This window comes from Balaenoptera musculus, chromosome 16, assembly GCF_009873245.2.
Source record: "Balaenoptera musculus isolate JJ_BM4_2016_0621 chromosome 16, mBalMus1.pri.v3, whole genome shotgun sequence".
Classification (NCBI taxonomy): domain Eukaryota; kingdom Metazoa; phylum Chordata; class Mammalia; order Artiodactyla; family Balaenopteridae; genus Balaenoptera; species Balaenoptera musculus.
Window position 1 is genome coordinate 52,350,272 of NC_045800.1, and position 16,072 is coordinate 52,366,343.

At 45.2% G+C, this 16,072-nt stretch overlaps 1 protein-coding gene across 1 annotated transcript; it reads left to right on the forward strand.

Annotated features, from left to right (window-relative positions):
• The first annotated feature begins 6,684 nt into the window (after positions 1-6,684).
• Positions 6,685-10,732, forward strand: LRIT2 (leucine rich repeat, Ig-like and transmembrane domains 2). Its single transcript, XM_036828079.1, has 3 exons — positions 6,685-6,794; positions 7,093-7,874; positions 9,939-10,732. Exons 1-3 carry the CDS (start codon positions 6,685-6,687, stop codon positions 10,730-10,732), a joined length of 1,686 nt encoding a protein of 561 aa, XP_036683974.1.
• Positions 10,733-16,072: the final 5,340 nt, after the last annotated feature.

Sequence of the window (16,072 nt, forward strand, 5' to 3'; positions counted from 1 at the left end):
GGGCCGTGCACAAAGATGCCTACACGCCTGCTCCTGACCACTCTTCCTCTTTGCCTCCCACATGCTCACTCTGACACCTGAGTCCATGCTCACCCACTCTTACCTACTTGGGTATCTGCTTACTCATACATTCACACACAACAACAACAGCTAACACTTATATAAGCACTTACTATGTGCCAGAAAGTGTTCTAAGTGCTTTATATACATTAACTCATTGAATTCTTATGACAACACTTTGCAGCAGGCACCACTCTTCTCCCCGCTTACCTGGAGAAGGAACAGGGTGAGTAAGTAACTTGCCTGTATCAGTCAGTTTTTGCTGTGTAACAAATAAAGGCAAAATTGCAGTGGTATACAGCAACAAGCACTTATTTTCACACAATCCACATAGGTCAGTGGGTTGACTGTGGTGACTCTGCTCTGTGTGTCCTACTTGGGGCTCAGGATGGAGAGCCAGTGGCTACCTGGGGCAGGCTTCTTTCATGGAGATGTCAGATGATATCAGAGAAATGAGCAAAAACATGTGATGCCACTTAAACTCCTTAACACTGCCATTTCTGCCCATATTCTACCTGCCAAAGCAAGTCTCATGGCCAAAACTAAACTTTAAACAGGGCAGGAAAGGACAATTCTCCCATGGTAGGGCAGGACATATTTTGCTGAGCAGTGATCTAATCTATGTTGCCCACAAGTACACAGCTAGGAAGTGGCAGCTCTAGAATTTGGACCATGCACTTGATTCCAGGGTTGATAGTCCTTGCTACTTTCCTATACTGCGTCTTGATTCCATTTATGCTAACTCGTAGGCACTCACACATAATCTCTTTATCCATTTGCCACATTTGTACAGCCACATACATACACATGAGGGTCTCCACAGAGACCCTCACTGTGGACACATGGGTTCTAACATTTTTTTCTCCGGGTGCCATTCTGCCTAGAGATAATCATTTGATTTTCAGTAAATTCTAGAGGTTTAGATGATGCCCAGGAGACTACTGCTCATATACTCTCAGAATGTCAGGCTGGAGGGATCTGAGAGACCCTCCGTGGCAGGTGGCACAGTACACTCAACGCTGTCTGGCACACAGCCCACCTCTGTCCCCGTGTAGCAGCATTTGTGATTCTAACTGAAACTTACCTGGGTTCCTGAGGGTGTCTCAGAGCCTTCTGGGTCACTCAGTAAGCCACTTCAAAGGAGGAATCCTGTTCAGTTTGCTTAAAGCTGGGAAACCTCTGAGATGTCATCTCTGCACATAGGAGAAGACAAGCGTTCCCAGCAGAAGGGCCAATGTTCTGTCTTGTCGGAAGGAGTGGCTTCTAATGAAGGCAGCATCCAGGCTGTTTGGTGCCAAGGCCTTTGGGTAACAACTGAGGAAATGTGAGGACAGTGACTGATGCAAAAAAGCTATCTTGCTAGTATCACCTAAGAGACCCCATGTTGTCTTGACTCTTTGCTAAATATAAAAACCAGTGTGATGCAGTGATGTCTAAAGTTACTGTACTTCCTCTCACATTTACGAAAGACCTTACAACAGATGACCTTACAACTTTTTTTCTTGTTTTCTCTCATTTTGATCTTCACAATGACCTGTTTTGAAGGCTGGGCTATTTGATTTTACAGACAAGAAAACTGAAACCCAGAGAGCTGAATAATTTATAGAGCACAGTGATGGATTTTCTTGGAGGATCCGTGTCTTTGATAATGTTCCGGCCAGGCTGAGGGTCTTTGTTCAGTATTGATCTCTGCAGTGTGACCCACAGCAGTTTTACTATGGAAATTGATTTTTTTGAGCTACTGAAACCTGGGATCAGAACCATGAGAGCACCAGTGCATGTGAATGTGGGATTTCCATACATGGCTATTTCCTGCCCATCACCTGTAGGGTACATCTGACTTTAACTTGGGGGCTGTTGCTATTGGTTAGAGAAATTATTTGGTTGGAAAATGACAAAGCCACTGTCTACATCATAGGTCAGCAAACTTCTGTTTTTCTATAAAGAAAGCCAGATAGGAGATACTTTAGGCTCCATTACTACTACTCAACTCTGCTGATGTAGTGTGAAAGCAATCCCAGACAATATGTAAGTTAATGAGCATGGATGAGTTCAAATAAAATGTTATTTACAAAAACAGGTGGCAGGCTGGATTTGGCTCCCAGGCTGTAGTTTGCCAACCCCTGATCTAGATTTGTAAAGGCATTTCTGCTATGCCTTGTGAGACTTAAGACTCAACTCTGATTGTTTGGTATATGAGACTGACAGACACTCCCCAAATCAGAACAAATATAAGTGCAGTGGATGAAAGCAGCCATTTGTTGAAATGATAAAGATGTTTTCTCCAAATGATTGGCTAAGCCAATCGAGATTGAACAATTATTGACCCAACTAACATGCAGTCAGTTTTATTGAACCCTGTTTGAAGAAAAATCAGGAACTTGAAAGCAAGAATGTGTTAGTATTTATCCAGTATCGTGTGTGTGTGTGTGTGTGTGTGTGAAAGAGAGAGAGAAAGAAAGTTTCAACTTTCCAATGATTCATGAAGACCTACCTTGGTGGTCTGAAGGGAATAGCCCCCAAAATGGTCAGCCTCCAAATACCCATATGTCAGCCTTTCTTTGTGTATTCTGTCTTCCCTGGTTTGCTCTTGTAGAGAAGAATCATCCTGGATTGTGCTCATGAATATTCAAGTCACTGGAAAAAACAAATTCACATTGTAAAAAATAAAATGACGTCCTATTTATATATTAGTCTGTTGGTATATGAATCTGGTTAGTATGAGTCAGTCCCTGGAAACCTAATGTCTTCTTAAAATCCTGGGAAAAGAATTTCTAGGACTTCCCTGGTGGCACAGTGGTTAAGAATCCACCTGCCAGTGCAGGGGACACGGGTTCGAGCCCTGGTCCAGGAAGATCCCACATGCCACGGAGCAACTAAGCCCGTGTACCACAACTACTGAGCCTGCGCTCTAGAGCCCGGGAGCCACAACTACTGAGTCCTCATGCCACAACTACTGAAGCCCGCACACCTAGACCCCATGCTCCACAACAAGAGAAGCCACTGCAATGAGAAGCACGCACACCACAAGGAAGAGTAGCCCCCACTCACTGCAGCTAGAGAAAGCCAGCGGGCAGCAATGAAGACCCAACACAGCCATAAATAAATAAATAAATAAAAGAATTTCTAGTCTCTCAAGTGCTGAAGACCAGCCTGCACTAGGGTGATCCCACAGCACGTGGCCCTTGGAAGCCTTGTTTGGAGGTTGGTTGGAATCATGACATCTCCAACGTGTCTTTTTTTTTTTTTTTTAAACTTCCTTTTTTTTTTAAAATTTATTTATTTATTTATTTATTTATGGCTGTGTTGGGTCTTTGTTTCTGTGCGAGGGCTTTCACCAGTTGTGGCAAGTGGGGGCCACTCTTCATTGCTGTGCGCGGGCCTCTCACCATCGCGGCCTCTCTTGCTGCGGAGCACAGGCTCCAGACACGCAGGCTCAGCAATTGTGGCTCACGGGCCCAGCCGCTCCGCGGCATGTGGGATCCTCCCAGACCAGGGCTCGAACCCGTGTTCCCTGCATTAGCAGGCAGATTCTCAACCACTGCGCCACCAGGGAAGCCCTTTTTTTTTTTTTTGACTGCAACATGGTTATATTCCTCCTGACCTCCTGACCTAGGCAGAGGGTATGTCTGTCGTCACTTGATGTAGACGTGTAAACTTACAGAGAACCAAAAGGCAGACAACAGAAATTTTATCCTGGAAAGTGGATGTGGCTATTAAAACTAGGCTGTTAGTCAAGGGGCTCAGTGAGCAGTGCATTTAGAGGACTAGAGCTAGAAACTTTTGTTTTAACTATCATATAATCCAGGAGAGACAAAAATCAATTTACAAGTACTTGAGCATATTTTACTGTATGGGCATTGCAGTCAGGATTGGTTAGGCTTATGCTGTGCTAACAATTCTCAGATTTCAGTGGCTTAACAAAGAAACATTTATTCCTGCTCTCACAGAGTCTACTTGAGTGAGTGGGAAATGAGGATGGGGGGAGGGCTCTGCTGTTTTCTTCACTCAGGGACCCAGGCTGATGGAGACTTCACCACCTGGAATGTCAACAGTTGCTGCAACAACGGAAAAGAGAACCTGGAGAATCACGTAGGGGCTTTTAAAACATTATTTCGTCCAACATTTCATTAGCCTGAATATTGGTCACATAGCCCACCTGTTTCAAGGGGGCTTGGGGATGTAGTCCTCCGTGTGTCTATCACAGGCATGCCACAGAGCATGGGGAGCCAAGAGGACCATCTGAGACATGGTTGGGGCAGGTGGAGGAGTGAAGGAAAAACACCAGCTTGAGAAAGAGGAAGGACAGCCTATCTGCTTCCTGGTAGGTTGCCTAGTTCTCTGTCTGAGCTCTCCCAAAGTTCCGATCATATTGGGGGATGGGGGGAAGGGGGCGTTTTCCAGTTGAATAGATAGGAAATCTAAGACAAGCCTCTCAGAAGCCATTTTTATCTAATTATTTCACAAACGCAGAGTAACTCCTCCCCCAAGACGCTGTCTCTACTAAAAATCCTAAGAGCCAAGCTCCTAAAAGCATCCTTACAGAAGGGAGATGGGGCTATAATATTCTCAGATTCCTTCCTTCCTTCCCTTTGTTGTTAAGTCTCTTGAGTTTAGGGACACCACTTAACCATTAGTTGTTTAAGATAAATGACACGAGCCAAGCTAACTTTAATTGTTCTCGTCTCCTGTTTTAACCGACAGCACAGCTACTCCCTATGCCTATATACAAAATAAGGAAACCAGAGGATGAGGGAGTCAGGAGAGAAGAAGGAGCAGTGCAGAAGTGACCTGGGTGATTCCAGAGATGACATACCAGTGGGTGTCCTTCTCAAGTTTCCGGCAGACCACTGGAAGGTTGAGTTGAGCTGGATTCATTTAAAGAGGCGAGATGGGGTGAACAGAGAAGAAACTGTGGGGATGTAGGGCTCTTTAGGCCTTTCTATTTTGGGGTGAGAAAAGAACTCACTAGTCATTTGTGATACCCATGGATTGAATCACATTTTCCCACAAAGCAAGCCTGGTAAAATTTTGGCCAACTTGGTAAGGAACTCTGGAATGAGAATCACCCATCAGAGTTGCCCCCATCAGGCCAGACTGGCTAGGGCCCTGTGCCCTCACCACCCTCAGTCTCTGCATGGGGCTGCCTGGGGAAGGGCATGACCTTGTGCAAGCACTCCTTGGAGTTGAGCATTGACTCATTCCTTGAAGGATGTCTAGACAGCACCTCTCCACATCTGCCACAGCTCTGTGCTCATTGTACTCTCCTTGCTTTTTAAATTTTCACTTTGAGAGGAAGTCCAGAGATCTAGCCAGATTGTAGAGTTAGACTGTCTGGAAACTCCAGCAAATATATCTGGCTTGGATGGAAAGCCTGGGGTGTAATCAGCTTAGTTGGTGACCCATTTCCCCTCTCACTGGTTAGCTACTAAGCGGATTTTCTTCCCTGAGGTCTTTTATAGGATATAATGTATATCATGAATCTTAGGGGAACCCATGGAATTTCAATAGTCATCAGAAAGTACCCCAAGTAATGGAAAGCAGACTCTCTTCCAGAGTCTGTTGGTGTGGGAGATGAATTAAACTTTATTGGGCACCTACTCTATGTTAGGTCCTTTATTTTGCATAATATTAGTATTTCCTAGAAACACTATAAAGAATTCATTAATTTTCTCACTTTGCGCAGGAGAAACTGACTTTCCAAAGATCTCAAGACTAGGAAGTATAAGCTAGATAGAAGACCCCATGGGACCGGATCTATAACAGTCTTGCTCACCATGGACTTCCTTGCACCTAGCAAAGGTGTGGCTTAGAGCAGATGACCAATATATATTTGTTGAATGAATGAAGAATGGCAGATCAAGTATACAAAACCAGGTATTATCTCACTTAAAAAAATTTAACATATGAACTACACAGCGTTCAGGGAAGATTTATAACATGTGAAATACACAGCATTCAGGATAAATTATGTGATCCAGGATAAGAAACATGCTTTGATTTAATCAGAAAACACAATCCTGTGGTTTAACCTCTGTACCGTGATGCTTCTCTGACTCTGGTCATCCAAGCAGCAGGTGCAGCTGTCTTAACGCAGAAGAAAAATGAATCCACCACACGAGGTGCTGGGGAGATTACCACTGATAGGAGTGGTTGCAGAATTACTTTGTTAACCATTATCTGCATTCACTTTTAGAGACTGGTTGAAAATTCTAGGTTTCAGAAGCCAATTGTGATTGATGAAGTATTAGATGGATTCTGGCCAAATCTCCTGAACCATAGTGCTCAGGATAGCATTACCTGCTTGTTTCTCAGATCCTTTTTTATGAGACTGAGGGGAGGCAGTATCAGGACTGAATTGGACATCTGGCTTATAGTTTGCTCTCTGGACTCAAGAACCAGAAAAAGGGTGAATCTTCTGACTTTAGTGAAGAGACATAGCTCCCTCTTCTGGGTTCTTACTGAGCTTGTGATCTGGGCCATAACAGACCTCAGAGCATCCAGGGGCTTTGCTGCTGCTGTGCTGACCTACATCATTATGGATTACCAATAATAGGATTTGCCACTCGGAAGCTTGGACTATACTTATTCAAAAACTCATAAGGTAGTTTCTTACAGAAGAATATGGCTTCAGTTTCTCACTATTTCTTGCTAGCTCTGGTCTTTCTGGATTCACATGCAGCTCAGCCATCCTGTCCGCCAGGATGTACCTGCTCAGAGGAGAGTTTTGGCAGGTGCGCTGGGCTAGCAAGATCCTAGAAGCTTGTAGGGGATGGGCTTTCTTCGGGGATGATGTGAAGTGGGAGCAGGCCAAGATTTGGCAGGAAATCAGCAAAATCTCTGTGAGACTCCCTCTACTTGGTGCTGAACTTTGATAAACTGTGCACTTTTACCAAAATGGGTCTAACTCTTGTATTTCAAGAGAATTGTATTTTTTTCCTTCTAATTCATATGTCTAATGCCAGGATAAGCCTGATCCCACTTCCCAATTTCCTGATGTACATCTCAAAGCTGTTCTGGTTTTTTGTACAGGACTCTGCAGTGCATGTCTATCACTTTGGGAAAGATCCCAAGGAAACTTCCTGAAGAGTTCAAGCAAGTGAGAATTGAAAATTCACCCTTATTTGAACTGCCCCACGGGTCTTTCATCAACATGAGCACCTTGGAGTACCTTTGGCTCAATTTTAACAATGTCACTGTGATCCACCTAGGAGCCCTGGAGCACCTGTCAGAACTGAAAGAGCTGAGACTGGAGGGGAACAAACTCCGTTCAGTACCGTGGACAGCGTTCCGTGCCACCCCGCTCCTGCGGGTCTTGGACCTCAAACACAACAGGATTGATGCACTCCCTGAACTGGCTCTTCAGTTCTTGGTCAACCTGACCTACCTTGACCTATCCTCCAATAGGCTTACAGTTGTAGCCAAGAGTGTCTTCTTGAACTGGCCAGCCTACCAGAAACACCGGCAGCCTGGCTGTGGGGCTGAGATTCTCTCCAGCATGGTGCTGGCGCTGCACGACAACCCCTGGTTATGTGACTGTCGCCTAAGGGGACTTGTCCAGTTTGTAAAGTCCATCAGTCTTCCAGTAGTCCTGGTGAATCCCTACCTCATGTGTCGAGGTCCTCTCTCCAAGGCAGGGCAGCTTTTTCACGAAACAGAGCTCAGCGCTTGCATGAAGCCGCAGATCTCAACCCCCAGTGCCAATGTCAGCATCCGGGTGGGACAGAATGTGACCCTGCGATGCTTGGTACAGGCTAGCCCCTCACCAACTATTGCCTGGACTTATCCCCTGAGCACGTGGAGGGAATTTGATGGTAAGTGCATGCACCCTCTCCACGTATCTGGGGGGTTGGGGAGGTCTGCAGCAACCCTGCCCTCAATAGAGAAGTTCTAAACTGGCTCAATCATGAAGGAGGGGTGCAGGTAAGACTGGGACAGACCTGAATTATACTCACCACGACAGAAAAAATTCCGAGACAGTGTTCCACTATTGGCATTATTTTATTATTATTATTATTATTTGGTCATGTGACTCAGTGAAAGCCCAGAATCCTAACCACGAGGCCACCAGGGAACTCCCTATTGACATTATTTTACATGGTTGCGTACAGATCTCTATAGGGTATAAGATGTAAATATATGTACTCCATATAACATATATTTATATATTTGTTGCATACAGATCTATCTATCGATATAATATATATTTGTTACACACATATATGTATAATACATATTTATTTATATATTTTTGCATACAGGTCTCTATAGGAAGTAAGATGTAAATATATATATTACATACATATTTGTTGCATATATATATTTGTATATTTGTTGCTTACAGATCTTGATAGGAGGTAAGATGTTAATATATATGAATTGACTTAACATATTGTATTGATATAAATATTATAGAATTGTATATGAACACATATATTCTTTGAAAGCCTTCTAGATGCAAAACACCGTACTGTGTATTTTTAAATCATAGACTTTCTGACTAGAACCGATTCTAGAGATTACCTATTACTTATTTCTTAAACTTGTCTGAGCAGACTCACCTGGGGTGCTTGTTTCAAATAAAATTTTCAGGCATCTCCCTGGACATTTGATTCAGTTAGTCCAGGGGAGGGCCTGAGAGAATGTATTTTAACAAGTGTTTCCTCCCTCTGCCATTGCCTACCCCCCAGCTAACTCTTACCAGGCAAGGTTGGGAAGTCCTAGATATTGACTGAATTTTACACTTCCTACCGCTGTGTTGATCAGACCTTATTGGCTTGAAGTTGCCACACTGGGACGCAGGGAGAGGGAGTGACCTTCGTGGGCCCCACCGCTGGGATTCTAACCTGCCTCTCATTTCCTGAAGCTCATGCTCTGCTATCACACCTCAGCTGAAATCACCTTTAATGCCACCCTTCAGCGTTGGGGTACATCACAAAGCCAGGGATAGCCTTTTGAGAAGTATCTTGACGCTATCTAGAAGACAACTAGAAATATCTAAGTGAAACTTGAGAAGTACAATCAGTCACCCAGATATTTGTTATATATGGTGACAAACCTCTGGATGATTAAAAAATACTTAATTAGCTGAAATTTTGACTTTTTCCTATCATTTGATTACATCTTATTAGCTTGAGGTTAAATACCAATGAAGGAGAAACATAGGGTCTGTTGTCGTAGCCTCTTTGAGAATGATGAGATGCATCCAGATGTTATCTTTTGTGATGTTCTATTATCATTCTCTTTGGTACCATGTTAGATCCATTCTCTCAGTAATAATAACAGCTAACACTTATTGAGCACTTACTATCAAACTTACGGAGTAAATACTGTTATCATCCCATTTTACTGATGAGGAAATTGAGGCCAAGAGAATCTAAGCAACTCATCCAAGACCATATATTTAGTAATGGATAGAATCCAGGCATTTGGCTCCAGGCTCTGAGCCACTCTCCATCCGGGAGGTAAAAAGGCACTTCCTGAAGCTCACAGTATTGTACAATCACACTGTTGTTAGAGATCTCCTGGAAACCACGTGTTAGCTCAGCAAGGCTAAGGTCATTTGGTGGGAGGGCCTAGTGAAGTTAAAAGAGTGTGGTCTTCATAGACAGAAGAACTAGGTTCCAGATCAATCGACACCCCTGAACGATTCTCACTATAGGCAAGTTGCTTAATCACTCTAGTCCCCAACTTCCCACGTGTAAAAATTGGGTGCTTACTTTACAGGATTGCTGAGAGGCAACACCTGGCACCTAGTACATACTTAATAAATGGTCGCCACCACCTTTTAACAAAAAACTGGCATTGCTGGACACTCTCCAGCTGACTGTCTATCAGAGAAATGTCTACCTGAGCTGTTTTGCTGTCTCTCTACCCAGTGTTGACCTCATCTACTGCAGAAGATGCTGCTCTGTCGGAGCTGGTCATACCTGCTGCCCACCTGGTCGACAGGGGCAGTTACATCTGTGTAGCCTCCAACTCCATTGGCAGGAGCACCTGTGTCATCTCCCTCCACGTCCAGCCCGCCCAGGCCCTGCCCACACTCCATCCTCTTTTCTCCACGTCGGAGGGCAATGCCTACATTGACCTGCGGGTGGTTAAGCAGACAGTGCGTGGGATCGTGCTGGAATGGTTTGTGGCAGCCGACATCCCTGAGAAGTGGTTCACCCTCTACATTGGGTCGGATGAAGCCCTCAGGAAGGAGGTCGTTCATGTCGGCCCGGGAATCAGCACATACTTGGTGGATGATCTTCTCCCTGGCACAAAATATGAGGTCTGCCTTAGCCTGGGGCGCCGGCCCCCACGCCAGGGCCGGTGTGTGGTCTTTGTGACGGGCCGAGACCACGGCGGGCTGGAGGGACGGGAGCGCCTCCTGCACACCACGGTGATCCTGTGCGCCGTGCTGCTCGCAGTGCCTGTGGGCGCCTATGTCTGGGCAGTCCAGGCTCCCTGCAGCTGCAGGGAGCGGGGCCTGCGCTGCTGTCCTCATCGCAGGAAAGCCCCCAGGTGCCCCCTGGCAGTCCCAGAGCACAGGGATGTCTCCTACGGAGACCACACAGCTGTCTGTGAAGACGGCCTGGGGCACAGAGATGCTGAGGGGGAGGGGGACGAGGAGAGAGATGGAGAGGGAGATAGTGGCCCAGGAGGAATGGTGTGGGCCTCCAGCCCCTAAATTAATTCTCTGTGGCAGCTCAACTTGGCTCGATCCATTTAGTCAACTAGTATTTATTGAGCAGCTACTCAGTTCCAGGCTCTGAACTTGACACAATGATCCAGGAGACACAATTCTTATCTTCACAGAACTGGTGCCAATGGACCTTTGTCCAGTTATCCATGGTGACTCGAAATTAATAAATGTTATTTTCTAAATATATAACCCTATAACATTTACATGTTTACATGGAACATTTACATATAACACATTTCACATGTGTTCTCCTCCAGCAGAAAGGTAGGATTCTAGCCTTTGTTACAGGTGAAGAAACAGAAGCCCAGAAAGTTACTGACTTGACCAATGTCTCCCAACTAGTAGGCAGGAGGCACCACCCAAAAGAGGTGCTAGTTCCACTGTTTCCTTTAAATGTTCGCTTTGAAGTCTCTTGTGTCTCCGGTTGTTCAAAAAGTATTATTCTTCCTTTTAACAGCAAACTCCCAACTGAGATCACATAAGTTTGATGTTCTAAAAAAGCTGCCTTTTGGGGTGATGAGAGCCTGGCGGGTCATGTGAGTCTCCATTTGTGGGTGTCTGTGTCCCTGTGAGCAGTCCTCGGTGCTCCTGAGAGCCTGGTGCCGTCAGCAGTGAGGAACAGGGGACTGGCGGCAGCCCAGGGCTCATGGTCCAGTGATGGAAAGCAGGGTCACAGGAGCCCTATTTGGAAAGAAAAGAATTTATATAAAATCATACAACTATAATTATTATAATTGCTCTTATACTTATTACAAAGAGGAGGCTACACAGTCCTGATTCCCACCTAGTTTCATGCGATGGTGAGATTAAGGCTTATTTTTTCAGCCCTGTGTCCCTAGTATTGCAGTGCTGAGTGTGACAAATGTTTTTCTATGAATAAGGATATAATCCACACTCCCTTCCCCAGTTAATGTTCCAGGCTCTCCTATTAAACCCCTGAGAGGTGGTTGTTTCCTCTTACTGGGCTCACGTGGAGTAGGGGGGGGGGTCCCCCTGAACCTCAGGGACGGCTCACTCTCCCTCCACGCAGCCCTGCTAGTGAAGGTCTTTCCCAGGATTTAAACCGACATCTGTGTCCTCACAGCTTCTCCCACTGGCCACAGGGAAACGCTCTGAAGACTCAAGTGTGAGCTGACCTTGTGACATCCCCAGAAATATTTTCTCCCTCCTTCCCACCTTCCTTACCAATTCCTACTCATCCTTCCAGACCCATCTCAAGTATCACGTCCTCCAAGTAGCCTTCCTTGACTTTACATGTCTAGGAAAAAGAAATAATGAGTGGAACAGGATATGCAATATTTTTGTTGCTTGCAAGCCCTTTGGGGCAGAGACTGATCTTTCTTGCTGTAGCTGCTGGGCTCATCCAATACCTGGACTGTGTTGATAATCAGTGTTGCTTATGATGAATTTTAAAAAATTGAAGACAGCTGTCATACTCAGACCAATTGTTACCTCACTTCTTCAAGTTCTCCTCATTTATTTTTTTCTGAGCACCAGAAGCTTTTTTATGGAAAATTTCAGTCACACCAAAAGTAGAGAAAATCTTGTTTTTCTCTTCAGTCAGCTTCCATAATTTTTTTTTTTTTAACATTTTCCACTCTGACTTCATCTAGTCCTTGCTCTCAACAGGTTTTTTAAACTGGAGTATTTATGGTAAATACAAAACTTACCTGTGAATATTTTAGTTCTATCTCCAAACAGATAAAGAAGTTTCAAAAAGACACGACCACGATTCCACTGTCACACCAAAGAACATGCATTTTTGAACTAAATGTACATATATATAGTTATATATACGTATGTGCACAAATAACACACATGTATATGTAACGTAGAAGAGAATTTTTTTATGAGAGATTTCCCATGATAAATTTTGAGAAAACGTGGTCGGAGCAGGGTAAGAACGTACTTCCATTGGCCTCTGCGTACTCCTTTCATAGGATCAAAGGCTGTCCATGGGTCCTGAGGGGGTGCAACCATCGTGAAGTGGCCTGGGGCTACCTTGAAGGCAGGAGTGGATGCTTTGGCCTCCACTTCGGGCAAAGCAAGCTTCGCGGTGGGTGTGGGCAGAGGGACAGGAGGAGGGAAGGGGCTGTGGAAGAGGAGTGTGGGTAGCAGGGAGAGTCAGGAGCACGTCCCGAGCAGGGGCAGTGTTCAGCTGCGTCTGTGACATGGAAATGTAGGGAGAGGGAACATAATCTAGAGAGGATTTCTGAGAATCTGATATTTTAAGACCCTTAGACTGCCCCTTAAAAAATGCTAAAGATGCACATTAGATCGATTAGGCAATATGATGGTAGGGGTAATAGCACAGACTCTGGAGCCCAGTTTCCTGGGCTTAACTTTTGGCTTTGCTTCTTACTGGCTTTGTGACTCTGTTTCCCTGAGCCTTAATTTCATCATCTGTAAAATGAGGATAATAATAGTACCTACCGCATAAGGTTGTCCTGATGCTTGTACGAATTTTTACATGTGAAGATCTCAGAACAATGCCTGGCACATAGTAGGCCCTCAATAAGTATCACCATTTAAGGCATCCATGTCCATGTGTGTTTTCTCTGAATGTGACTCAGCAGACAGACTGGTCATTTGGAACAGCAGATCTTATTAGGATTACATATGTGTGTCTATGTAGAAATACATACATATATGTATATATACATATAAAGACAGGGTATCTATGCTAATGTCCTTCACATTCTGTTTAATTAATGCTTAATTAATGTTCTGTTCTGTATAAATAATGTTTCAAATATGCTATAGTTTTGGATTCAGTTGTCATGCTCTTGGGAATCTGTTTAGAGCTTAGACCATGACTTTTTAAGATAAGTGCCTTTGATACAGGAGACATTTGTAAGCAGGGCTACTTGCTTTTAGAATGAAGCCATTGCTAGTCCTAGGCATCTGTTATTAGCAACTTGAGAGAGGTGTTTTGTCCTTTTCTCTTTTCTTCTTGCTTGTTAGAGCCTGTGTCCCTAACACCTACAGGAGGGCCTGACACAGATGATATACTCAGAAATTGTGTTATTGAAAGAATGATTGAGTAAATTATTGATTAATAAATAAATGACTGGCCCTCACTCAGCCAAAGAGGTCCATTTGTACAATTTTATAATGTCACCAATATCACCAGCCCATTGCTACAAAATAAGGTCACTTACTTTATTGATCAAATTATGGTTGCTTAAGCCTTACCCACTTCAATCTAGAAACTAAGACTTTCTGTTTTTTAAAAAATTTTATTTATTTTATTTTTGGCTGAGTTGGGTTTTAGTCGTGGCAGCAGGCTCAGTAGTTGTGGCTCACGGGCTTAGTTGCCCTGAGGCATGTGTCATCTTAGTTCCCCGACAAGGGATCGAACCCACATCCCCTGCATTGGAAGGCGGATTCTTAACCACGGGACCACCAGGGAAGTCCCAGAAACTAAGACCTTCTGCACTGCCCCGTCACCCAGTTATTTCTGTGACTCTCCTAAGGGGTCCTCCCTGTGTCCACATGCCAGTCAGCAGCCTTAGTCCTCACATGGCATCCTCCCCATTCTCTCTGCCCGTCCTCCCATGCTCGGGGCCCTTGAAGACTGTCAGGGAAGTATTCCTGCTTGCCAACAGATGCCAACATCCATGCTGGGTGAGCTGACCCAGGATTTTCTCAAAGCTTCCAGTCCTCATGGTGGGGAGGGATAAACTGGGAGATTGGGATTGACATGTACACACTACTATATATAAAATAGATAACTAATAAGAACCTACTGTATAGCACAGGGAACTCTACTCAATACTGTGTAATGACCTATGGGAAAAGAATCTAAAAAAGAGTGGATATATGTATACATATAACTGATTCACTTTGCTGTACAGCAGAAACTAACATGACTTTGTAAATCAACTATACTTCAATAAAAATTAATTAAAAAAAAAAAAGTCCGGTCGTCAGAGAACCAGGAGACTCTGGCTCCTGCCCAGCTCTTGCCAAACTTCGCCAGCTGGACTCTGGGGGACAGCTGTTCAGTACAGAGTCCCATGGGTCCTCTGAGGGGCAGTCTCATTGGTTCCTAACTCCCTGGGAGCGTAGATGCTCAAACGCAATCTGTAGGGCTGCAAAGGTCACAGATGTTGTGATGTCTGCCCCGCCCTCCCCCACTTGCCTCCTGTTCCACTCTCCTCTCTTCTCCTATCAGAGGGTGGAAATATCCTGGAGGTAAGGATGAGCAGAAGAAATCCTTTCCTCAGGGTATGATGCTCTAGCATGGGGACCATCAGCCGTCCTCAAATGCCCTCGTGTACAACTAAGAGTAGCGCCTGTCTCCTGAGCTTGTATCAGCAGAAACAAAGCTGGTGGCAGGTGCTTTGCATAGATTAGCTCTTGTCATCCTCATAGCAGTGATTTTTTGCATCCTGTACTGGTGAGGAAAGTGAGCCCCAGGGATGCTTGGTGTCTTGTCCCAAGTCACACTTAGGTGGCAGAACCAGGATTCAGACCCAGGGCTGTCAGACTGTAAAGGGCAATGTTTGTTTTTTGTTTTGTTTTCTCGGCCACACCACGCAGCTTGTGGGATCTTAGTTCCCCAGCCAGGTATCGAACCCATGCCCCCTGCAGTGGGAGCACGGAGTCCTAACTACTGGACTGCCAGGGAATTCCCGAGCACGATGTTATTTCATATAATTAGAAAGTCTGAGCTCAACCACAGGAAAAAAGCACACACTGTTCTACAGACTTCTTGGAGTCACATCGGTTGGTTGTCCATCTATCCTTAGGGCCCAGGAGCGGTAGAGCCCACCCAATCTGTTACCCCTGCCTCCCAGCTCCTTACCTTGAGGTCTAACATTGTGCCTGTCCTAGTGTGACTGGGCAGGCAGTCCCTTGGCCCACACTGTTCCCTAATGCAGTGGCACTTGGCCTGGCCTCACTCCCACTGTCCAGAGGGTCTCCTCCAGTGCCACCACATTTGCTGGTCCCTTGGTGTTAGCCATATCCTCCTCCTCTTTCTCAATATGGCTTGTGCTGGCAACTAGGCACTTTCCCCATGCTTCCCAGCACAAGAGTTGCTCACATGCCCAGTTTCCAAGATTGCCTCTGCTTTGGTTCAAGTTCCTGGGCTTGTCCTGGAGCCCCCATTCCCCACCCCTGGGCCTTGATACTGGCCTGAGCTTCCAACCCAGGGGCCTTCATGTCCCAGAGACAGCACTGCTTCCTGGGCTTTCATGTCTATACCAGGCCTCCCAATTCCTGCCCTCGCTGGGCTGGGCTGGGAGATGATTAATTTTAGCTCCAGATCCCATCCCTCCCCAAGCAGCCCTGCTGAGGCTTGTCCTGCTCATCCAGGCT